Below are 26,442 nucleotides of genomic sequence, written 5' to 3' on the forward strand. Positions count from 1 at the left end.
CGGGGCCTGGGCAAGGGCTCGTTCCCCCTTGCCTGATGGGGATTGTAGTTCTGGGTACAAGCCAGGCTCCCTCTGCGGACACTGGGAACTACGTTTCCCGGCAAGAGAACGGCTTCGGTAGACCGCGCGTTAAGTACGTTGCAGTGTCTGCAGCTGGGTCCGGAGCTTGGAGAGCGTTAGCGGGGCCAGCCCGGAAGGGGGTTTCTTTTCCTGCCCAATCTCCGCTCTCCGGCAGCCCCGGCTCTGTCTTTCCTCGCCCCACAGTTGTGCGCTTCCGGCCCCGGCTCCCGGTGTCAGTTTTTCTGGGTTCCTCGAGGAGTTGGGGCCAGGAGGTTCGGAGATAGTGGCCGCTTCCCGGCGCGGGAGTAAGGGGCGCGCCCCTCTTCCGCTCTGCCAGTCCCGCGCCGGGCCCGCGCCTCCATGGGCCCAAGCCAGAAGCCCAATGTGTGCGGCCGGCTCAGTCGCCGGGCGCTGGGCTTTTTCTCGCGCGACGCGGGCATGGTGCAGAGGACGAACCTGGGCATCCTGCGGGCGCTGGTGTGCCAGGTGACCGCCTGCCGGCCGGGAGGGCAACGAAGGACAGCGGGGCGACGCGGTTGGGGGGCGCAGGGGAGGGTCAAGCTTACTGCTGGGGTACAGTTTTTACGCAGTATAGTTCCCTTTTAAGAAGATAGCAAGTGACGGGCAGGGCGATCGCGGCCTTGAATCTGGGGGATTAGTAAATAGCCATTAGCAGAACCGTCACATGCTTTTAGACTTTCTTATATCTTGCAAACAATTTTTCTAAAAATTAATTACCCCACTTAAGCCAAAATGTGAGGGCAGAGTGAGGAAGAATTGAACATACTATTTTTTAAGAACGTACTTGAAATTACTTTGAAAACTGTAAATTTAAATATACAATTTAAGGTTGGTGCACAGAAACTTATGAGTTATTTCCTAAACCGAAATTCATTGTGTTTTTCAGGAAAGTACTAAATTTAAGAATGTTTGGACAACTCATTCCAGATCACCTATAGCCTATGAGAGAGGAAGAATATATTTTAACAATTATCGGTGCTGTGTCAGCAGGTATCTTGGTGAAAATTTTTTATGTAATTCATTTGACTGTTGACCTTTAATTTTTATAGAAACACATGCCTTCATTAGTGCTTAGTGTAACAGAGAATGGAAAAATGGGTTCAAATAAGGGTAGGGTATAAAATGCATGTAATTTAACATCTTGTTAAACCTAAAGGCTGAGGTTTCATCTGTGTAAATACCAATTTAAAGAGAATTTATAATGCAGGCAAAATGACAGATTGCTGAGTACAGTGTAGTATTTTATTCTTCCTAAGGGATACCAGATGTCAGAAAATCCAAGTACCTACTAATTAGATGCTGTTTTAGAGAAGAATTTCTGTATTTTGTTTTGAAAGTACTTGCCTTTGTTTTAAAAGAAAATTTTCAGACTTGCTCATGTAGTATATATATAGTACATATATAAATAGTATAGTGAACCCCCATACATTCATTATCTAGACTCTAAACAAGATTTTGTCACATTTGCTTATCTGTCCCCATCTCCTTTTCCTTTATGCCTTTGCTAAATGTTTTAAAGTATATTCCAAACATGCTGTACTTAAGGTTGCTCCTCTAAAAAAGTACAGTTATTTTCTTTTTTAACAGCTTAATAATTCACCTATTTAAAGCATATAATTCAATTTTTACATCCTTGAAATTCATATTCAGTGAAAATGATTTGATGAACCATTGATGGTTTGGAAAAGACCCTGATACTGAGAGGGATTGGGGGCAGGAGGAGAAGAGGACGACAGAGGATGAAATGGCTGGATGACATCACCGACTCGATGGACATGGGTTTGGGTAGACTCCAGGAGTTGGTGATGGACAGGGAGGCCTGACGTGCTGCGACTCATGGGGTCGCAAAGAGTCGGACACGACTGAGTGACTGAACTGAACTGAACTGAACTGATGGTTCATATAGGCAACCGTCACTACAGTTAATTTTAGAACATCTTCATTACCTCACAAAACCCCAAAACACTCTACCCTTTAGCTGTCACCACCATACCTTCACCACCCTCAGCCCTATGCACCTGCTAGGCTACTTTGTTTCTATAGGATCAACCATTGTGGACATTTCAAAAAAATTGAATAATGTAATACTTGATTTGTATGTGTGTGTGTGACTTTTTTTTTGGTGACTGGCTTCTTAGTAGATAACCAGTTTATTGTAAAACTTTATAACACAGGAACAGCCAGATGGAAGAGATGCATAGAGCAAGGTATGTGGGAAGGAGCACAGAAATTCTATGCCCTCTGAGCATGTCACTCTTCCTGAATCTTCAAGTGTTCACCAGCCCAGAAGCATTTCTCCTTTTCTAAAGTATATATTAAATGCCATACATTTCCCTCTAAGCACTGTTTTTCCTGCATCTGACAAATGTTGAAACATTGTATATTCGATGTAAAATTTCTGGAGACATTTTTCTACTTTTTCCTTTGTGCACGCTCAGTCCCTCAGTTGTGCTGTCTGCTCAGCCATGTCCGACTATGCAAGAATACTGGAGTGGGTTGCCATTTCCTGCTCCAGGGGATCTTCCCTTCCCAGGGATCAAACCTGCACCTCCTTCGTTGGCAGGTGGATTCTTTACCACTAAGCCAGACCCCTGTGTCAATTAGAAATGTGTCATTTAAGCTCTAAATATTTTGAGATTTTACAGCTATCTGTTATTGGTATCTAACCTAAATCCATTGTGGTCTGAGACCATATTTTATATTTTTTTCTAGTCTTTTAAATTCTAGTATTTTATGACCCAGAGTGTAGTCTGTCATGGTGAACTCTTCATATAGGCTTGAGAAGAATGTATTGTTGCTGAAGTAGTCTAAAGATGTCAGTTTGAGCCAGCTGATTGTCAGTACTGGTCAGTTCAACTATATTCTTACCGACTCTACTTGTTGGATCTGTCAGATACTGACAGGTTGTTTTGAAGTCTCTAACTATAATGGTGGATTTGTCTGTTTCTCCTTGTATTCTATCATTTTTGTCTCAATATTTTGACATTCTGTTGTTAGATGCATTCACATTATATAATTCTATTCTTTATCCCTGATAATTTCCAGTGTGGAAGTCTACTTTGTCTGAAATTAATATGGCTACTCCAGCTTGCTTTTTTTTTTTTCTTAAGTTAGTATTTGCATGGTATATCTTTCTCCATCCCTTTGATTTTAATGTATCTGTGTCTTTATATTTAAAGTGGGTTACTTGTATATAACATATATTCAAGTCTTGTTTTTTATTCACTCTATCAGTTTGTCTTCTGACAGGTATATTTTAGACCATTCACATTTAAAGTGATCATTGATATAATTGGTTTGATACCTCCCACATTTGTTTTGTTCTCTTTCTTCTTCTTTTGGTATTCTCATTATGTGTACATTACACATTTTCTAATTATCTCACAGTTGTTAGATGTTCTATTTTTTTTAATCCTTTTTTCTTTCTGGTTTGGGAAGTTTCCCTTTTTATCTTTTTCATCTACTAGTTTTCTACTACTAGTTGAAAGAAAGGATCTCTAACTAATTTTCATTTCACAATTTGGAATAACAGATTATGAAGGTGGAATTCAACAGTTACTGGTAGTAAATGTTAAAAGGTAAAGAAGCAATTCAATATGCTCTGATTTTGGAAAATGATCGGCAGGTGGGTATAAGTATATAAAGAAAAAGTAGAGTGAAATGAGTCAAAATATTAATAACTGAACCAAAATATTAATATTGGATAGTTTTGTGCTTTTATAATTTATTACATATTTGATATTTTTTCTATGAATGTGTATTATGAATTTTGTGATTAAAAAATAATGTTGACATTTAGTTAAGAAGAGGAAAGCAAAGCAGCAAGTTGTATTTTTGGTGTTCCAAATCTCTGAATTAAAAAAATCGCTGAAATCCAAGCAAACGCTATCTTATTTATGAAGAGGAATAATCTTTTTTCCCCCCCAGTGTTGCATCAGAGCCACGAAAACTTTATGAAATGCCAAAATGTTCCAAATCAGAAAAAATAGAAGATGCTTTATTATGGGAATGCCCAGTGGTAAGATTTGCTTTTGTAGTATGTTTCTAAAACATTTGTAGTCTAGAACTGCTTATTGTTAATATATTGTATAAAGAAATAAAACATTTTAAGTATCATAGTGATTCTTAAACCTTGAAAGGAAGCGAAAAGAGAGCATATTTTTTATTTTTATTTTTCCTCATGAAGTAACTTCTGTCTTAAAAAATTATATGTTAATACTATGAATATACTTTTAACTTTTAATACCATTTTTAAATCTTGAAAACTAGAAAGTGTTATGCACTGATTAAAGGTTTCATAAGCAATATATGCTAATTTGTAGTTATTCTCAGTGTTTAAGAGATTATTCTACTTAATATATTGAGACAATAAAATATTTAGGGCAGCAGTTATGTTTCATGACTCTGAAAGTGGATTCTTATGTGTTTCCTCTATTAATCTTCTTAGGAAATAATAAGATAAAAATGAAAAATAAAATAATAGATAAGCTCATTCCATCAGATCCGTATTGCCCCTGTGTGTATTTTTCAGAACACTTTTTTCATAAAATATAATGTCTTATCCTTGCTAGAAGAGTTGGGAAGCAAATTTATTTATAGAATTGCTTCACAGAGCCTTTAATACTATTAATACTTATAATAATACTAATGTGCATGGTTATTGTCAAACCATTTTCCCAACTCTTTTGATCATAGAACTTCCTATTTTGAGTTATATTTCTAAATATTAATTTTCCATGGGATCAGTGTTGTAAGAAACATGTAAGGAGTACTGCAGCAAGTTAATCAAGTCTTTCAATCTGGCTGTTTTGTTTTTTAGGAAAAATAGAATATATGACCAAAAATAATGTTTAAAGTTAATAGACCATGCTTTGCATTTATTATTAAAATTCATTAAAAGGAAAAAAAAATTTGTTTGTACATAAAATTGTAGTTTTTCCCTGGATAGTTATTGTCTTTTCATTGAAATTTTCCTTTTTAAAATAAGAAGCTTTAAATCGACATTTTCTTCCCCAACTCCTTATTGAAAGTTAAAAATAACTATTGTGCCCCCAACATCTAAAATGTTCTAATCCACTTTCATTGATGAGGGGAAGAGGATGACAGATTTCTTAATTGAGAAAAATTTTGAAAGACATCAATGCAAAGCAACACAAATTTAGAGCAATCTTTACAAAAATAAAGTTTCTAGTAACCTAATTCCTAATCTCACTTCTCTTTGAACGTTTTGTTCTTCTTTGAAGTGAACCAAGATTTTCCATTGAGAAAAACAACAAAGCATATAGTATTGTTGTTAATATACTGATTGTGAAACTAAATTTAAACTAGCACCCTGCTCTTCTGAGACAGTGTGTGAAATACAACTTGCAGTTTAGGAAAATAGCTCAAACCGATAGGTTTGCTACCTAATTTTTTTTTTAATAGGCAAGATATAGGTGATATATTTTTTAAAACTTTAAAAATTCCTTGAGATAATACTTATGCAAGACATCAAAGGATAAAAAAATTTACATCATTGCCTATGATTTTAGTGTAAGACTTAAGTAGCTAATAAGTTTAAACACACACACACAACCAAGAAACAAATGCACACAAAAACCTTGTTTCTTTCCCTAACATTTGAAAGAGGAGACAAATCTTAGGGCGTGTAAGTAAAATAAATGTGCCTGCATTCTTTTCTATTCACTTTTCAGCCTAAGGAACATTGGATTAATTTTAACTTCTCTATTCTTAACTTTCATCTTTGAACTTACTTTTTATTCTACAAATCAAAGTAGAACCCTTGGCTTCTCTTTCTCTTCCTGCCTTAGACTTCCACCCTAAGGCGGCTCCTCAGTGGCAGATGTGCCCTTTTGGGGGGTAGTTCATTGGAGTCAGGGATTATTTTTAAAACTAGGTCCATCTCTGTTCTTCTTTGGCTGCTTTGATACTGGATGTTAGCTTTCCATTTGGAGTTGGAGTAGAGCTACAGTGACTAGTGGGATAACTTGCTTTTTCCCCATTTGAACTTCTATCAGTAAGAAAACAAGTCTCAGAATAAAGAAACATCTGTTCTAGGAAATGACTCTTAATTGCTTATGCTATCTAATGTTATACTTGGTTTTAAGAACTGTTGTCATAGCAGCATCATTAGTATTACTTGTATTGTTATTATGATGATGATTGACTAACATTTGCTGAATACTTAATGATTAACAATTAATAAATAATAATTATTTCTGGAGAGGAAATGGCAACCTATCCAGTATTCTTGCCTGGAAAATCCCATGGAAAGAGGAGCCTGGCAGGCTACTTTCCATGGGGTCGCAAAAGAGGCACAATTTTGGCGACTAAATGAAAAATAATTATTTCAGGTGCTGTTTAAATACTCTGTGAATAAGATGACTTAATAAATTAATAATGAAAATCATTTTTCACAATTTTAATCTTTCCTCATTTATTTTTGCATTTACATTTCTTTTTAAAATTTACTTGTTTGACTATTTGTTTAGCTGTTTTCTTTGGATATGGATTACTATAGATTGTTCATGATCAAGCAGTTGCAGTTTTATCTCTTTTAAGGGAGAAATGCTTCCCGATCCATCAGATTATAAATCCTCACTCATAGCACTGACTGCTCATAATTGGCTACTTCGTATATCAGCAACTACGGGAAAAGTCCTTGAGAAAATATATCTTGCTTCATATTGCAAATTCAGGTATTAACTGTGACTCTATTGCTTAAAATTTGATTATGAAAAATTGAGACTTATGACCTAGGATATTTCAAGATTTTTTTTTTAAGTTTTCAATTGTATATGTGGATCTCAGTTTATAAATCTATTTATCTCTCCTCATGACTGCTTTTGAAAATCTAAGGATGGAGACCCTCTGTCATTTATCTTTGTATTCCTCATAAGTAACTAACCTCTAGTAGTTGTCAGATACCCTTTTTTAAAACAATTTACTTTTTACAAATAGTATTTTTTATGTGGGATGTATTTTTTGGTAGATTTTTCTGAAAACTAGTCTGTTGCAGTTAAATTACCAGCCTAGTATAATCTAAGAACTGTTACTTATAAACTCATAGTTTTATAAATTAGATGTAATTTTTTGGAATGAATATAAACATGCAAAATGTGAGTTTAACATTTTTAATGTTTTTTGTAGCTTCTGTTTTACATCAGGAATGGTTTTGGTTTTCTAAGTTTTGAATATTGACAGATCAAGCACAATTTTTATTCATTGAGACTCCAGAAGGATTAAAATTATTTATATATATAAATAGGAATAAATGAGGAATATATGAGGATCTTCAAGGAATTCTTTTGTTTATTTTTTAAAATAAATTACTTTTATAATTTAAATAACTGCAAAACTGTTCACTTATAAAATATATATTTTATTTTGATTTGAAGTGTAAGGAAACTGACCCAAATGAGTAAACTTCTCTTTATTCTTTTAAAAGATACTTGAGCTGGGACACTCCTCAGGAAGTCATTGCTGTCAAGTCAGCTCAGAACAAATGTTCAACACTGGCCCGACAGGTAGACATCTTTAAAAATTCAGTAAAATAAAGAATTTGTTTCCAGAGGAACTTGTCTGAAAATTTGTTATGAGAGAACTAATAATCTTTGATTTCTGAAGCATGCTATCAAAATTGTTTACCACAAATTTAAAATATTCTCTTCAAGCCACTCTGGGGAAGTACAACAGATTACTTTCCGTTCCATAGCAGAAAAATATTCACTAAACCTTATTCTACAAAGTGAAGAAGCTACCTTCTTCAAGCAGAGAAATCACTCAAGTTTTAACTGTTGATATTTTTTCTATTTCATTTAGCCATGTTAGTGTAATCCTAAATAATATGACCATGATAATGCTGTGTCTTTTGATTAGGCTCTTGATGATTAGAATTCCAGTTTATGATATAAATTAAATTGTGTTATAATCCAATCTATTAATATATATTATAACATGATCTATTACATAGTACATACATACATTTTGTTATATAGTATATAAATTATGTTTTTTACAAAATATATTATGTTGTTAAATGTTACAGGTATGCTTGCTTTAATAGATTTTTGAGTGTATGTGTATTTTGTAGTCTCTGAAGGGCTAAAGGTTTAGTGGACATATTTTGAACATGTAGGCTTTCCTGTTTAAGTAACTTTTCAATTTGATAGAGGGTGGTTTTCACTTCATGAAAACAGAGTGTTTTTATTTTTTTAATTAAAAATTTTTTATAAAAAATTTTCATAGAAGTATAGTTGTTGTACAGTATTATAGGTGTACAATATAATGATTCATGATTTTTCAAGGTTACATTCCATTTATGTGCTCATACACTCAGTTGTGTCTATTTGTGATTCCATAGACTGTTTAGCCCCACAGGGGCCTCTGTCTGTGGGATTCTCCTGGCAAGAATACTGGAGTGGGTTGCCATTTCCTCTTGCAGGGGATCTTCCCCAGCCAGGAATTGAACCCAAGTCTCTTATGTCTCCTGCATTAGCAGGCAGATTCTTTACCCCTAGCGCCACCTGGGGAGCCCATATCCCATCTATAGCTATTATAAAATATTGGGTTATTCCCCGTGTTGTACAGTATATCCTTGTAGCTTGTTTTAGACACAGTAGTTTGTACCTCTTAATGCCCTAATTCTTGTATTGTCCCTTGCCCGTTCCCTTTACCCACTGGTAACCACTAAGAAAACAGTGGTTTTAATATATTCTTGAGAGCTGTCTGTGATTTTAGTCTTTCCTTTTAGGCAGGCATTCAACAGCCTGTTTTGCTGTACCTTGCAGTGTTCCATGTGCTACCTTTTTCACTCATAGGGATTCTGGAGATCAACAAAAAGGTAAGAACTCATTTCTGATTTAATTATATTATTAATTCTTTGACATTAAGATGTAATATTATTGTTTAATTGTTTATTAGGTATTTGGTAAAGTTTTTAATTAGGAAGTTAAAAGCAGCTGCCCAGATCCTAAAGGCAGTAAATGGAGAAACTGGAAGTTGAACTTATATTTGACTCCAGAGATTAAACCAAATTTTAGAATAGAGTGGCTACTTTATTTTAGCATTCATTATTTGAAAATACATTTGAATTGCACAAATCCTTCTTTACAAAGTGGGGAGCAAGGATCAGGGAATAGAAAGTCCTGGGCTAGTCAAAAACAAAGCAAACCATAATTATCCTTTTAAGAGATGACAAAAAACACAACTCGTGAATGTGATTGTTCTCTTTGTGCTTGTGGATTAATTGTGTATACTTATTACAGTCTACAACAGGAATGTAGTCATAAATTGTTTCTATTTATTCTTACATGTTCAAAATAATCATCTGAGGGATTTGATTTTGATTGTGGTTATTTGAAACGAAAGTACATCTTTCACTTACCATGCATAGTAAGACTACCCAGGGACCAGGTTCAGAATGTACTTTAATCTCTTTGCTGGGGTAGTAAACCTTTACTAAGTGATTTATCGTGAGTAGAAACAGAAACAGATTTTCACTTAATTTCTACTTGTTCTTTCCTTGCTATGAATATTTGTCTATGTTGGTTGGCTTTTGTTAAATATTAAAAGAGGCACAGATCGAGTTCTTTATCAGAGCTCTGTGGACATCGTAACAGGATCCAGTGCACGGAACAGACAGAGAGGGAGCAAGGAGCCAAAGCCTTACTCAAGATCAGCTAGGTTAACTGTCTCTGTATGTATTTGGTCTTTAACACGTTTGGTTTTTATATGACTAAAAAATCAAATAGTATTAAATGTTCAAAGAACAAGGTAATGATAAAATTCTTGAGTTGGCTGTTTTTTATTAGAATTACTTTCTTAGATCCAAATCTTTTACCGCTAGCTAAGAAAGGTCCCTCTATAAATAATATTTTATGAAGAATAGGTCCCAGAATTTATTCAACCATGCAAATATTGCATGGTAGAATTAAATGGGCTCAGTTTACACCTACGTCCATAAGGAAAGGGGTTTGTTATTAAAAGATTTTGACACAACTGAAATAAATGAAAGCTGCTGCATCATTTTGAAGGATATATATTAAATGCCCATTAGTACTTCAGTTTGAGACCCTAGGGGGTTACCACTCACCCCTAATAATACCTTAGCTGCAAGTTCCTAAATTATAATGAAGTTGGAATGTTAGGCAGCAGTGTTGTAGTGGTAAACTGGATATTAAACAGATACACGTACCACAGTGAAAACTCAGAGGATTGGCCTTCTGGTCTTTTCTCAGGTGATGTCTACCTTTCCCCTCAGATTTTCGGGAACATCACAGATGCCACCTTGTCTCATGGAATACTGATTGTGATGTACAGCTCGGGACTGGTCAGACTTTATAGCTTCCAAGCCATCACCAAGCAGGTAGAGAAAATTCAAATTTGCCATATTCAGATTAACTTGAGATTTGGATGGAGGTATGATTTTTTTTTAATGAGATGTTTTTAACGTAAGGCTCTAGTGTAGATTTCAGCTCCACAAAACTGTACAAATGCAGAAAGGCAAAGTAACCTTTAACAGAGGGGTGGGGAGATAAATAGAAAGGCCCTTGAATAAATAAAGACATTTTCTCTGTCATATACATGTGAATTTGATTTTTTTAATCTCTCAACAGACAGCAAATAAGTAGGTGCTAAAGCCACCATTTTTGTTTTGTTTTGTTTTTAGTTCATGCAACAGAAACTTGACTTAGGGTGTGCATGCAGATGGGGTGGGACTACTGGAACTGTAGGAGAGGCTCCCTTTGGCATTCCTTGTAATATTAAAATCACAGGTATGGCTACAATATAGTACTTTTTTCACCTTAAAAATTAAGTGGTCGTATTAATAGCGATTAATTGTAATCATCCAAATGTTTTTTTCCTAAATTCAATTCATTTTGCTCCTATGCAGAGTATTTCTTGCTATTGCATAAATGTTCACAGAAATCTGTTATTCACTGAAATAAAGGCCTGGGGATGCTGGACCTTGCTTGGCCAGAGATCTGTAACCTTTGGCAAGTGACTTTACCTTTCTGGTCTTGATTTCCTTATCTATAGAATAATAAGTTGCAGCAAATGATGATACCTTAGCTCCTTTAGAACTTCAAATTTTACAATTCTGTGAAATTTACCCAACTTAAAGATCAACAAGGCACAAAAAAAGAAAATTACATACAATTTTATAAATATAATAAAAATGTTCTACATTTAATTAGCTTATCAAATTCAGCAGTTTGTTGAAAAGAAAACTGCTACAAAATTGAGCAAAACCATAACTGACCAGAGTTAATCTCATCAATACAAGGATTACTTAATGCAGATAGATGTAAAAATCATGAGTAAATTTAAAAAGAAAATATATTTTGTTATCTTAATATTTGTTTATCTTTGTTCTTAGTTCATTAAAAATTATTTTTTATCGTTATTTTTTATCATTTACTTCTAACCAATAAACATCATATATTTAGGTAAAACTTCAAAGGTTTTTCTAATATGGATCAAAATACAATTTTTTTCTATTGTTATATAACATTACATCATCAACAGAGCAAGAAACAAATGAAAGACTTAATTGTGAGAAAGGAAATGTTCTTTTTATTAGTAAATAACAAAGTATGAGGACTGAGAGAGTTCAGTATAGCCAATTTTCCAAGAAGTTCAAAATAAATATTTTAAAAATTACTCAAATTTTTGGCGTCTTGGGCGAGCTGAATTAGGCAGTTTTGTAAAAACTCAGCCTTAGCAATACTTTCTATGTGTGTGTGTGTGCTCAGTCACTCAGTGATGTCTGGACTCTTGTGACCCCATGGACTGCAGCCCACCAGGGTCCTTTGTCCATGGGGTTTCCCAGGCAAGAATACTAGAGTGGATTGCCATTTCCTACTGTGTTTGATACAAATACAGAAGGCAGGATTCTGTTAAGTATTTGAAAACTACAGACTCCAGTGATAACTAATATGTATTATTTTGAAGAGAGTTTCCCTAAATGGTAGCATTGTTCTCTTTGAAATGCAGATAATAAGCAAGTAAAACAAAGAACAGGGTGATAAAGAAAGCTGATGGAGCCTCTGATTGTGCTGTGATTTTGGTCCCTGTTTATAGAGAGAAGACTGGATTTGGGATCACAATCTTGGTCTGCTCCTATGAGAATGAAATTCCACTACTAATTGGTGGTATGGTAGTGAGCAATTACTTAACCTGTATGGGCCTCACTTTTACCAGCTTTAAAATAATAACATTTGAAAATATGATCTGTGAAATCATGTGCCATTGTAAAATAATACAGTGATTGTTAGACATTTAGCTTAGAAGAGTAGCATATTATATTGGAAACTTTGTGTATTTTTTCAGACTATGTTGACCAAAATCCAGTTTATTTCTCTAGATTTGTTTTTCAGGATCAGTAAAACCTATACAAATAATACTCATTTTAACTTTAAGTAACTTTTTTAAGACAAAGCAGTTCATTTTCATTATAGAAGAATTAGGAAATAATGATAAAAGAGAGAAAGTTTAAAACACTCACAGTCATCCTGAATGGCATTAGTTGCTATCACCTCTGTGTTTTTTGGGTAATCTTATAATGTATGTATGCCTAAAACCAAAAAAGAATCATACTGTGAACACTGTTTCATAACTTGCTTTTTCAAAAATCAACTCTGTTGAAGTGTAATCTGCGTGCACTTAAATGCAGCCATTTAAACTGTATAATTTGAGTTTTGCCAAATATTTATATCCATGAAACCACTTCTACAATCAAGATTTGGAATACTTTAATCACTCCAAAGTGTTCCCCAGTACCCTTTTCAGTCAGTTCCCTTCCATCCCCAGCCTTCGGCAACCAGTGAATGTACTTTCTTTCACTCTAGATTTCTGGAGTTTTGTCTAAATGGAAGCATATGATATATAATTTTTATCTGGCATCTTTCGCTCACCATATAATTTTTGAGATTCATTGCATATAGATATCTGTAGCCTAACCCACTTTTAAATGTTAATATATTACAAATATTAATTTCCATTGGGATTATTTAATAGATGGTCTTGTGAAAACAATAAAGTTGGAGTCCTGTCTCTTTACATCTGAAGAAACAACAGGTGGATCAAAGATTTTAAAGTTCTGTGAGAAAACTTAGAGAATCCTTTTATCGCAGAGTTGAGAAGACCTTTCTGACACAAGCACAGAGCCATTAAAGAAGAGATTGCTAACTTTGGCTACATAAAGACAAAGTGCTTCATGGTAAAAGCAAAAACAAAAGTAAATAAAAGCGCACATACAAACCAACCAAAATTCAAACAACAAATAGGGGACATATTTGCAACATACACTATAAAAGGGTAGTTCTCTCATTATATATGAGTTCTGCAGGGCAATAAGGAAAAATGACAACGTAGCAACAACAACAAAATGAGCAAAGGATATTGTGCAGAAGAAGAGGAATATAAGTGACTTTTATTTAGGAGAAGACAAAGCCCAATGTCACTGATAAGAGAAGTGCAAGTTAACACTACTGTGAGATACTTCTTTGTAGATTCTCAAATATCAACAAGTTAGGTAACAGGATTGGTGAAAGTATAGAAGAGACACTGTTGTTTATTGTTGGAGTCCCGTGTGGAGGACAATTTGTCAATATATTTCAAAAATTTAAATACATGTATTCCTTGAGCAATTCCATTTTTAGGAATTTATCTCAGATATATTCACATGTGTACAAAATGACAAACATATAACATTTTTCTAACTACAAAAGATTGGAAACAATATATATATTGATAGGTGACATTGGTATTCTTTCATTGTTTGGCTGTCATAAACTTAATTATTAAAAAAAGAATTCTTTTTGCCCCTTTATAGAGAAGTTTCCAATATATATTAGTAAGTGAAAAAAGGAGTGCAAAACTATGTGTATAAAAGGCCTCATTTGTGTTAAGTATTCATACGCATGTGTTAAAAATACAGATGTGAGCACATGCTTTCAGGATTGCTTAAAGTATCTGGAAGGACACACAGAAAAATGATAAATGATAGTTACTTCTGAGGGAATCAAATAGAAGGAAAACTTAGTTTTTATTCTGTTTTTTTCTGATACTTTTTGAATGCAGTGCTCGTATTATCTTTGCCAAAGAGTAGTCCTCTGTATATGTGTGCACATGCTAATTAAGCTCCTCAAGGTTTAAGAACTTGATTTATGTACCATTATATGTATAACTTTCCCTTGTGGCTCAGCTGGTAAAGAATCTGCCTGCAATGCGGGAGACCTGGGTTCGATCCCTGGGTTGGGAAGATCCCCTGGAGAAGGGAAAAGCTACCCACTCCAGTATTCTGGCCTAGAGAATTCTATAGACTGTATAGTCCATGGGATCACGAAGAGTCGGGCACAGCTGAGTGACTTTCACTTTCATATGCATAAACTGTAAATTTATTTAACCAGTTTACTATGGACATTTAGATTTTTAAAATTTTCTGTGCTTATAAAAAAGTACAAGAATATTCCTATAATTATTAATAATACTGATATTTCCTCATCACAAGGTGTGAGATCGGCCATTCTTTGCAAACTCCTAGCCCTTTCAATTGAGAATAGAATTAGAGATCAAAATTTGGGATCTTGGGGCTAACCGTGACACACCAGCATTGTAGTGAGCCAAGTCCTGATGCTACTTTGGGGCCATTTTTAGCAACTTCTGGGAAAAGTATTTCTTCTTAAATACATTTTTTTGCATTAATTTTTCTCCCATTATGAATTCCTATTGTATATTCTCTACAACTTCCCTACTTAAATTTTTAACCCCCAAATCAAACTCTAATTATACTTTTTTCTCTTCATAATTCTTCTTTTCCTCATCCACCATCATTCGGTAGCCACCACGTTATCACATATGATGTTTGTATATCTTTCATAATTTACTGACTGATGTCCTTTGCCCATTTATCTATTGGGGTGTCAATAGTTTTCTTATTGCTTAAAAAAGACCTCTTTATATATTAAGAATATCACCCTTTTCTTGAAAGGTTTCTTCAAGGGCATTTTAAATGTACTTGATTTATTTGTATCTGTCTGTTCTTTCTCCTGAAGACTCCAGTTTGTGAACTCACGTTTCATTATTTGTTTTTCTCCTTTGTATAGCTTTAAGTAGTAAGTTGCCCTTATGCAGAGGCCTAATCAGGCACACACTTCTGTATGTAACATGTGACTCTGTAGTGAATGCTGTCCCTAAGACAAGTCCTTTTACAGACGGTGGTGGCCTCACAAACCAAAGATTAGACTCTGAAGTTAGAGGGAAACAAAGGACTCAGATTAGCCACCTTCCCAAACAAGCCAAGCGGTATCCTCATAAGGGCTGTCCCCAAAGAATTCTGGTCTTCAGAAGCAGCAGCACCTTCTGTTTATGCCTGTCTCCAAAAGTAAGTCTGTTACACTCTGTATAAAATCAAGTATCATCAAAGAAGAGGACTAGGAAGCACTAACAGATAGTCCTTTTGTGATGTCAGCCTCCAAAAGACAGTGGCTGACAAGATATACCTAAATTACCTTAAAATTAACTTGTCTAATACTAGTAGTAGTGGCTCTCCTTTGATAAAACTTCCACTGCGACAAGACCCATCCTAAGTGGTTACTTTGTTTATGACTAGTATCACTTCTACTGCATAAACTTAAGCAATACTTCTCTTGTAAAGTTTGCTAAATAAAAACCTGTTAGTCTAGAATATGAAAGATCTCTTCCTCACATTTGAAGGAATTATTAGACCTAATACCTGGTTGGATTGTTATGAGAGTTGGAAATAGTATCTAACCGAGGTACTTATTAAAAATGGCAACTGCTTTTATTAGGCGTACCTTGTCTTTTTTTTGCCATCATAGGCATCTTCAGCCCACTTTATCACCCTCCAGCTGCATGTCACACATATCCTGAAAATGGATGTCTAGAAAGTTGACTCATAACCTAACAGCTGTTTCCTACTTGCCTTTTCTTATCAGTAAGCCTCTTTCCAGACTGTATTTTATTTCCTTGAACATAGTCATTTTTCATTGGTAGAAATTAATAGATGATACATGCAAAGAAAGGTTGAATTCAGTTAATGAATGTTCCAAAGCTACCAGAACAAAGAAGCTAATAAATTCCTTTTGCCCATCTCTGCAGATACACCGCCACTGCTCTTTGAGGTGTCCTCGCTGGAGAATGCTTTTCAGATTGGAGGCCATCCTTGGCACTACATCATTACACCCAATAAGAAGAAACAGAAAGGAGTTTTCCATATTTGTGCCCTAAAGGACAATTCCTTGGTAAATCATGGTGGTCAGGCTTTAGTAGTAAATTAATATCAGAAATTCTTTATTCTCTACTTCTCTAATGGGTCCACATTCCCAGGAATTACTTTTCAATTTGTATCAGTAATTTGTGAACAGTGTAAAGTACAGGAGAACACAAAGAATATAGCAAACACTTGTGTGTACTACCCAGAATTTAAAACATTATTAACATTTGAAAATTCTCAGGGCACCAAAGATTTATTAGTTTTTCTTCTTACCATCTCTTTGACCTCATGTAAAGCATCTCTGAAGCTCCATAGTGGGAATCATTGGTGGAATATGTTCAGGCTGCCCCTGAAATTACTGGTGGAATGTGTTGTTGGTTCTGCTTCTTCACAGTTTGTTGCTCTTGGTTTTTCAGAGCAGAATTAGCTAGTATTCTGTTGGTCACAGTATAAGCATTGAAACACCAAGTTTTCAAGGATATTTTAAAGTTATATATGGCAGAATAGGAAGAAAGGGTATATAGCAAGACAACAGAAATTTTTACCCTTTGAATTAATTTTGTTTATTTTCCTTTTAGAAATGATTTAGACATTGATTTATCATTTAGTAAACATTATTGAGGACCTAATATGTGCCTGACTTGGCTGGAGACAGTCCCTTCTCACAAGTTGCTTATACTCTCAAAAGAAAGCAGATGTGTAGATTAAGTAAAATGCAGTCCATTCAGTACAGTGGTTGAGATGAGTACAGGAGAGGGAGTGCACAGAGGAGGGGGTTTTATATTTTTGTTTATATATTCTTGTTTTATATTGTTGATTTACTTTAGTTCTGAAACCTCTTGATATATCAAATTAACTTTTTGTGAGACAGACTCAGCTTATTCCACACCCTTCTCTTGCAGAATCTTTCTCAGTCAGTCTCTGTAGGACCAGTGGCTTTGAGAGTCACCGGTCACCCTTCACCACCCTAAAGATTTGCACAGTCTTGGGTCTATTTATCTATTTCCCTTTAGATCATGGCCACCAGGAAACATTGTGTATAGTATCTTTGAATTTTTTTTTGCAGAAGCATTCTTCCCTTCTGTTTTCTCATTAACCTGTCACATGTGGCACCTCCTGTTTGGCCCAGCCCAGTGACATCCTCTTTTCCAGTGGATTCTGGGGACTGTTTACCACAAGTTTGTGGTTTGGTTATTCGCCTCCCAGCAGTGGACATCCTTCAGCCACCAGGACTCTGTCACATTGCTTTTTCGTTGAAATTTCTATCCAGTCAAACCCTGCATAGTTCATATTCTTCCTAAATAAGAACCGATAATATGTTCTTTTATGTGTGTGTATAAAATGGTCTTCAACATCTACATCAAGCATGCCTATCTAGTACTCTCTTTGTATAATTACTAATTGTAACATTTAGTCAGATCTGTATTTTAGTATATTCATAAATAATTGCTGAATCCAGGGGAGTTTTCAGTACTTTGCTGGACAACTTCATTGCAGTGACATTACCTTAATGATGCATATGTGTGTTACTTCTGCACCTGTCAGTCAGAAAAGTTGGTAATCCAAAAACATATGTGCAGGGGAACTGAAGAATTCAGAAAATGACCTGTAACTTTCTATTAAACTGAGCCTTAAACTAGCATTCAAGCAAATAGTAACTCCAGAAGCTGATAATAATGCTGCCTGGTATTTAACACAGAGAGAGAGAATGTTTCTTTCGCATGTTGTGTTTAGATATTATAATAAAGAGAATAGTCTCCTAAAGAAAGATATGGGTTATGTGTGTGTTTTATTTAAAAAAACATTTAAAAGTTTTATGTTACACGAAAGAGCATTTGGAGCTAATGTCAAAATGGGCACATTAACTTTTTTTTGGCCATGCTGCGTAACACAGGCAAGATCTTAGTTCCACGACCAGGGATCAGACTCACACCCCCTGCAGTGGAAGCACAGAGTCTTAACCACTGGACCATTTGGGAAGTCAGTGGTTGCAACCAAGATGTTTAATTTCATTGACGTTCTTATATGTAAAATGCAATAATACAACCATTTCTCTTAGAAATCATTAGGTTCTTGAAAAATTAAAATACCTGTGCTAATTTGATACATAAAATGTGCTAAATTCCAATTTTTAAAAAAGCATGGCATACAAAGCACTCGTGATGTAGCCCTAGCCTGCCTCTCCAGTCTCATGACTGGACACCCTGCTTCTCAATTCAATTTTGTCTGCTACTCATGTTTTTGCATATGCATGCTATATGGACGAACACATCTGTGCTTTTGATTGTGTTATGTCTTTTCAAGCCATTTTCTCATTTTAAGGCAGAGTTCAAGCTCCTGAAATTCTGCTTACCTGATTTAGATGCTTGATAATATCCTGTGTATGGCTTGGCTACTTTATTTTCTCCACTGCCTTATTCTGTTTCTGTCTCCCTTCTTGAATATGAGCTTCTGGATAACAGAGATTATGTTTAGTGCATGTCAGGTATGAACACCTGGTATCATACCTTGAACACAGTGTCCTATCAGTATATGCTATGGAATTAATACTTTTATATGTCAAAAACTTTGAGTATCTAATAAAAAAGAAGGTGTCATTTCATTTTACATTGGAGAAATTAAATGACTTGGATAAAGCCAGTAAAGTTAATATATCCATGCTGGTATTAGTCCCCAGTGCTCCTGTGTGTAACGTAAAACATCTGTTACATATGTGATCCATATGGCAGTATCTTTTTCTTTATTTTAATGTTTAAATATACTACTATGAAATAAATCTCTCTACTTACCTTAAGTGCTAGGTAGTATTAGACCATTTCCTTAGCATTAGTTTAATATCTGACTTACGCAGGAAGACTGTCTGACCTGTTTCATTGCATGTTTATTTTTATGCTGTCTACTCTTCTGATTGACAATTTGTTGAGGATAGGAAAGGGAGAAAGAAGTTGCGGGAGACTGAAAGTGAAAGTGAAGTTGCTCAGTTGTGTCTGACCCTTTGCGACCCCGTGGACTGTAGCCCACCAGGCTACTCCGTCCATGGGATTCTGCAGGCAAGAATACTGGAGTGGGTTGCCATTTCCTTCTCCAGGGGATCTTCCCAACCTAGGGGTCAAACCCAGGTCTCCCTCATTGCAGGCAGACACTTTAACCTCTGAGCCAACAGGGAAGCCCATGTATTTGTGGGAGACTGCAAGCACATAATTATGACAGTTAAATAAGGGAAAATCCATGTACCTTGAAGGCTAATCTGCTGTTTATTAATAGTAGGTGCAGAACATTATGCAAATGATTTTTCCTTTTTGTGCATCAGTTTCCTCATGCATACGATGAGAATAGCAATATATGCTTCAAGAATTGCTGAGCTCAAAAGAAATAATGAGTAGAAAACATGTAATGCAGTGCCAGACACAAATTAGATGCTTGAGATATGGTAACTTATTATTTGTGAGGCATAATACATGGTGCATGGCACATCTGTAAAATTTCTGTATTTAAATGTTGTGGATTTCTCAAGCCTGAGTATCCTAATTTATCTCTAATATACATCCCAGTTCAGCTGGTTAATATTTTCTCTTCCCTTACCTTTGACTTAATGACCTATCACTGATACTGGTTTTGAAAACTATTTTATTTTCCTTTAATTTTTGTTTTCAATATTTTGTCCCAACTTCAGGCAAAAAATGGGATCCAAGAAATGGAATGTTGTTCTTTAGAATCTGATTGGATCTACTTCCATCCTGATGCTTCTGGCAGAATAATACATGTTGGCCCAAATCAGGTCAAGTGAGTATTTTCCTTAGTTACTTTAAAGTTAAAAGTAGCTTTTGGTAGTACTTATTGGCAACTTTATTTTTGCCAGCTAACTACTGAGCCAACTGTGGAAATTACTAGCTGCTTGCAGGGTGCTTCCTCAGAAAATGGCATCTAGATAATGTTACTTTATACTTTCAACCTTGTGTTACTCTGTAAATACTACATTTGGGTAAGTTCTTTGATGAATAAGGGATGACATAAGAAGGAAAGGAGATCACGGATTGGTTCCTTCACATCAGGTCTTAATTCATTTCTCCAAGATTAATGAGAGATGATTTATCTTTGTTCTAAAAGACAGTCTTACTGCTGGAGAAGTAGCAGGTTGTTTGAAGTAAACCTTATTTTATTTAGTTTACCCACATCTTTCATACAATCAAAACACTCTTCATTTAGTTTCCCTAACTCCACAGTGCTCCTGAATATTTTCCTCCCTCTCTGATCTTTCTTAATATCCTTTCATGTTCTTCCTCTTCTCACCCAGACTTTAATTGTTAGATTTCCTCAGGATTAGACCCTCTTTCCCCTCTTTTTTGTTCCCTTTCTGCTTGATTCTTCTGTTTATTCCCTTGGCTTTGAAGATCATGTATACACCAAAACTCTAAAAAATTTTTATGTTTGCCTAAACCTCTCATCTAAGCTTACGTCATAAGTCCAGACTCATTCTTAACACTTTCTTACCTTCTTGTTTTTCATTAGTTTACATGTACTTAAACACTCGGTTGCATTTGCCTGTATGCTCTCTCTCGCTCTCTCTCACACACACACACACACACACCCCATATATCCCATCAATCCCATTTATTTTGCTACTAACATTTATTTTGCTAACATTTCTTAAGTCTGCCTCTTTCTGCCCTTGGCCACTGACACCATCTTGGCTAGACCACTGTCATCACTAGCCTAGACTATAGTAATAGCCTTCTTACCAGACTCCAAGAATCTACTTTTTACTCTTGGAGTCTGTTTTCTTCTTAGCAGCTAGGATTTTTAGAAACATTAACAAACACAGAAACCTAACCATGTGAATTCTGCTTTAACCTTTTTATGGCTTCCTGTTGCACTTAAGATAAAAGACCAACATAGGAGCCAATCTAAAAGATTCCTCCCACTCAGTTTACTTTAGTCATGCTGTCTTGTCAGAAAGCTGAGGACCTGTTCACTCTGCTTGGAGTCTGTTTCCCTTATCTGATGAATTTCTGTTCATCTTTTATGGCCCTTTAAATGTCCGTTTTTCAGAGAGTCCTTCCCTGGTACCCTTCATTAGATTAGCTCCCCCGTCATATTTTCACTGTGTCCACTATGTAATCTTCTTCTGTAGTACTTACAGAAATTCAAACTAATTATTTGTTTGGCTGTCTGTTTAAACATCTCGCTTTGGAATCATGAACTCCATAATACAGGGAAAGAGTCTGTCTTGCTGACACCTGTAACCCTGGCATGGAGCACAGGTCTGAGTGCAGAGTAGGTGCTCAATGAGTATCTATTGAATAACAAGGACCGTGTCTGCATTCTTTATTTTGTATGCCTCATGATAATTAGTCTACTCTGGATCAATTTATAGGAGGATGAAGGAACTTAATGAGAAAAGATTACTAACTTTTACAGAATGTCATAAAAAGTATAGTTCAGCTTTAGTAAATCTTACTCTTCCTGTTTGTTACCACCCATCTTTTATATTAGCTTAAGAAAACAAGTTTCACAACGAGTGTTGTCCTTTTGCCAGGTTTTAAAAGATAGGCACTGTTAAATATTGGCACTAATTAAGATAACTAATTAAGAAGTTTAAATATAATCTGATTTCTTTGTCTCCGGCAAAACTCAAAGGCCTTCAGCTCTCCTTGGCCACAGGGGCTGCTCCTCCCTGCTCTGTCTTCACTTGCACTTGAGACTCTAAGATTTGAGGACATTGTGCTTTTAATGCTTGTTAATGCTGTGAAAAGATTTGTGTGGGTGGTGCGAAAATTATTTTGTTTTCACTTGCTTAACAAGCTTGATCTGTGAGGCCATTTATACTCAGAAAACCCAAATCTTTAAATATAATGCTAAGACAAAAAAAGTATGAAGTCATTTGCAGTTTTAAAATATTACTCTATCATGAAAACTTAGACTAAGTTGCTAATGCAGTCTGTATTGTATTTAACATTTAGTGTTGTTCATTGATAACTAATTCTATCTTCAGAAATAAAAATATAAGTATCTACTGTAATGCCACTGTTAAAGCTGAAACATTAAAGACCTACTGCAGAATGCAGAGAGGAAGTTCTTTAGAACGACTTTCAGTGTGGAAGCTAGTGTAAGCCTCAGCAAGCTGCTTCAGTAGCACCTGTTGCCACAAGTCCAGTGTTTTTTGTTTGTTTGTTTAAAAAAATCTCTATAAATTTGAAGAAAGTTGTGGACACTTAAGTTATCAGATATTAATATTTTGGAGTAATGAGGAGAAGAGAACTGACTCCGTGTTGTTAGTATAAGTTTCATTTGTTCAGTTTCTTTTCAGTAGTTCAGCTTTGACACTTTGATGCTGTGTTGATGTCTTAGGTTCTTAGAATCCTTTTTACCTTTTCAGAGTTTTAAAGCTAAGTGAAGTAGAAAATAATAGTGCCCAGCATCAGATCTCTGAAGATTTTGTCATTTTGGCCAACAGAGAGAAGAACAAAGTAAGTCAGCAGTACTTTAAAATCCTTTGTTTATCACTGTCTATAGGAGAATATAATGTGCAAATGTGTTTGCCTTTTGGTGTGGCTGAAAAGAACAACACAATCCTGTAAAAGTCTGTTCATTTTGTCTATATGGGTAGCCAGTCTTAGCCCCATGTACCTATGAGGTTTGAAAAGAGCCAATTATATTGACTTTCTTTTGCTTATTTCTGTTTCCTTTCTGGGTTTCTCTTTAAATTTTTTTGATAAGTTGTTGACCTCTAGGTTTAATTAATTGTGCAAACCTAGGGTAAATTGGGTTAAAAAATCACACACCACTCTTTAATTCCAAATGATTCTTTTTCTTTAGCATGCAAATTAAGAACATGAAGAAAATCACGCAGAGAAAAAAGCAGATCCACTCTTTTATTTGCTGTACTATCAGTTCAGTTCAGTCGCTCAGTCGTGTCCGACTCTTTGTGACCCCATGAATCGCAGCACGCCAGGCCTCCCTGTCCATCACCAACTCCTGGAGTTTACTCAAACATGTGCTATACTATACTAAGGCAGAAATCAGAAGGGCAAGTCACATACTAAATCTGTAACCTCTGTGTTTATTTTTGCCTATTTTGGAATTTTATTATAATAAAGTATTTTTACTAAGTGGAGGATCTGGAACCCGATTCAGAATTTCCTCAACTGAGGAAAGACTTATGGATGTTGGCGAAGGATTGGTTAGTTTTAACAAATTTGTTTAGTCTTGCCATCAACTACATATAACGGTACTTGTCATAGCTTTTTATTTCTCTCCATGTGATAGAATGAAAACCTACCCACTGTTACAGCTTCTGGACGAGTGGTAAAAAGAAATTTTAGCATTCTGGATGATGACCCAGAACAAGAGGTATGATGTTAGCCAGAAATAATAAACCAAACTAGCATGAACTTGCCCTGGGATAGAGGTCGGGAAGCTCCATGCAATCTTAGTCAGTAGAATTGTGCAAGCTGTTTGAACCAGGGCATCCCCATCATCTTCTCCTTTCATACTGAAATTATTCATGAGATTTTGCTTGTAGAAGTGTTCATAAGACCAAAATAATTTGAAAAAACAATTATTAGCTTATTTTTTTGTTGTGTTGATGTGCACGCTTCCTAGGGAAATCTCTTCTAGGAAAAATCTTGAGTTCTATTCTGATGATTGTGACTTTTGCCTTATGTTTCACTTACTAGACTTAGATGTGTTTGTTAATGTTCATGGCCCAGAGGAAGAAGGTGTGAGGGTGTGGTAAATCAGCTCAGCCTTTGGAGATACATGTCTACCTGTGCTCCCACCCATTCATTTTTCTTTCTACGTAGTTTTATAACGTTAGAATAGTTAAGCCCCAAGTGTAGAAATAATCAAAACTGGATTTTGCCCCTCTTTTATTTTACTTTGTCTTCTGTTCCCTAAGACTTTCAAAATTGTCGACTATGAAGATGAGTTGGATTTGCTTTCTGTCGTAGCTGTTACTCAAATAGATGCTGAAGGAAAAGCTCACCTGGATTTCCACTGTAATGAATATGGAACTTTACTTAAAAGTATTCCACTCGTGGAGTCATGGGATGTGGTGAGTAGAGTCCACAGAATACAAAGTTGTAAGAGTTTTCTTTATAGGTGACTTCTGTTGGAACAGATGTCACTGTTTTCATGTCAGTCCAGGTTCACCTATACCAATGACCATGTGGAAGAGATTTTCCTACACACATGACAAAATGAGTTCTTTAGCCTTTCTCCCCTAGAAAGTAGAGGATGCCTGCTGACCAGTGGTCTTAAAGATAAAGCTTCATGTTTTCTCCTGAGACATGCTATCTGACCACAGTCTGATTTTCTCCCATTTTACAAGTTTGGCAATGTTTTGAAAAATAAAAATTCTGTTTTCTGTATTGAATCCCCACAGTTACTTAGTAGAGACTTCTAATCATGTAGGGTTTTCAAGCACTCTTGGAAGCATTTGTCTGCTCTTTTGAGTAATATGGAATATAAAAGTTGTAAGGATCAGTAGATGTTACTTTATCCAATCATTGTTTTATCAGTGGAGAATGTGAAAGATTTAGCAACTTGCCAATAGTCACAAGTGAAATAGTAGCAATGTTGGCAATAGACTCTGGGTGTTCAGACACCTAAGTCCAGGACTCTTCATTCTTAATATTTTGTGTAATGCTTTTCTCTAAGTCATCTGCATATCCACAAATAATGAAAAATAAACTATTTCTGGTAACTGTTTTGCCTTCAAGTATATATTTGAGCATCCCTAAAGATGCTGTGACGTCTTAATGAAACTGTATTGAACATGGTTGTTATGTGAAGAGGAAATCCCATTTGCCTGTGTTTTCATTACAGACATACAGCCACGAAGTCTACTTTGACAGAGACTTGGTGCTACACATAGAGCAGAAACCAAGCAGGGTGTTCAGCTGCTATGTTTACCAAATGGTATGTGACCCTGGGGAAGAAGAAGAAACCACAGACAAAAGGAGTAAAACAGATCACAATAATTTTAAATTTTGAGACGTAACTTATTAAACTTCTAGCCAACCGCCCCAGGAGCCATGTCCAGTCCTCTTTTTTATTATCTGCATAGTATATTCTCCAGTGTTTTCCAGAAAAGGTCTTGTGTTGACTTCAGATGATTGTGGCTTCTTTTTTAAACTCCGGCCGTACAAGGTGGTGAGGACTTCACTTTATATAAAGGTTTTTACAATAATATCCCAAGAAGCCTAGCATTTTGCAGTTTTTTAGGTGGGTAGTGATGCAAATATAAAATACTGAAAGTCAGAGAAGGAAAGTTAATTCTAATTATTTGGAGGTCATTGATTAGGGAGTGTTTAGCATGGTTATTAAAGGATGGCATGGAATTTTGATTGGTGAAACTAGGAGGAAGAGACAGAAGGATACAAAACATATAGAAGGAGATCCTGTATCCTGTCAATCAGACTTGAAGGATGGAAGATGAGATCTATAATATGAAAGCATACTTGGAAACAAAACTGTGTCATCACGGTTTTTAAAATATATATATGTATGTGTGTTTTATATTATATATAGTAGCAGAAGTTGACTTTTCCATGGTTTTTTTCTCTTTGATGTTCCCATTGGTTTTTTGTGTTTCTGTTAAACTAATATAAAAGATTTCAAGCAAGCTTTAAGTGATTTTTTTTTTCTCATACATAGCCTGTTTAGCTGTTAATACATCTAAGAATATTGTACTCATTTCACCATTCTATTTATTTGGTGAATCTGCCAGTTCTGCTTAGGCAATATTTTTATACCTAAGCGGTAAGATAAAGGTATCCTCGGTTATACCAGCTCTGCTCCCTGTGGGAAGAATAGATAAAGTCCCAGGAGTTCTTATTAGCTTGGAAACTGACTGACGGCTAGAGAAAGCTTTTGGTTCTATCTTAATTGTGAAATGAGTATTTTTTTTCTTCTTTGTTAGAACTGATGGAAATATGATTCTTGAACTCAGATAATCATTCTTAAGAATATTAAATAAAAGCAACCCAAGTAAGGGGAGAAAATGTTTCTTTGTGCTTCCTACTTGAGAAATCCAGTTGCCTGCAATCCACATGTTTAGCACATTCTCTGATTCAGACTCAAAAAAAAAAAAAAAGTGGTAAAAATAGAAGGGGAGAAAA

At 35.4% G+C, this 26,442-nt stretch overlaps 1 protein-coding gene across 4 annotated transcripts; it reads left to right on the forward strand.

The window, feature by feature from the left end:
- DCAF17 (DDB1 and CUL4 associated factor 17) lies at nt 1-26,442 on the forward strand. 4 transcript variants are annotated; one of them, XM_043487721.1, is made up of 15 exons: nt 1-133; nt 968-1,071; nt 2,256-2,288; nt 4,009-4,099; nt 6,643-6,779; nt 7,529-7,607; nt 8,834-8,923; nt 10,343-10,447; nt 10,751-10,856; nt 16,207-16,349; nt 19,995-20,104; nt 22,698-22,788; nt 23,588-23,671; nt 24,219-24,374; nt 25,148-26,442. In XM_043487721.1, exons 3-15 carry the CDS (start codon nt 2,266-2,268, stop codon nt 25,313-25,315), a joined length of 1,383 nt encoding a protein of 460 aa, XP_043343656.1. In that variant the 5' UTR covers nt 1-133; nt 968-1,071; nt 2,256-2,265; the 3' UTR covers nt 25,316-26,442. The 4 variants fall into 4 exon arrangements, with proteins under 4 accessions (XP_043343656.1, XP_043343657.1, XP_043343654.1 ...); XM_043487719.1 differs by lacking the exon at nt 1-133 and adding an exon at nt 140-546; XM_043487722.1 differs by lacking the exon at nt 2,256-2,288.

Source organism: Cervus canadensis, chromosome 15, assembly GCF_019320065.1.
Source record: "Cervus canadensis isolate Bull #8, Minnesota chromosome 15, ASM1932006v1, whole genome shotgun sequence".
Classification (NCBI taxonomy): domain Eukaryota; kingdom Metazoa; phylum Chordata; class Mammalia; order Artiodactyla; family Cervidae; genus Cervus; species Cervus canadensis.

Coding starts and splice junctions, on each gene's coding strand:
- DCAF17 (XM_043487719.1), top strand. CDS start 421: ATGGGCCCAAGCCAGAAGCCCAATGTGTGCGGCCGGCTCAGTCGCCGG. Junction 547..967: donor TGCGGGCGCTGGTGTGCCAG/GTGACCGCCTGC, acceptor TGTGTTTTTCAG/GAAAGTACTAAATTTAAGAA. Junction 10,448..10,750: donor TCCAAGCCATCACCAAGCAG/GTAGAGAAAATT, acceptor TTTTGTTTTTAG/TTCATGCAACAGAAACTTGA.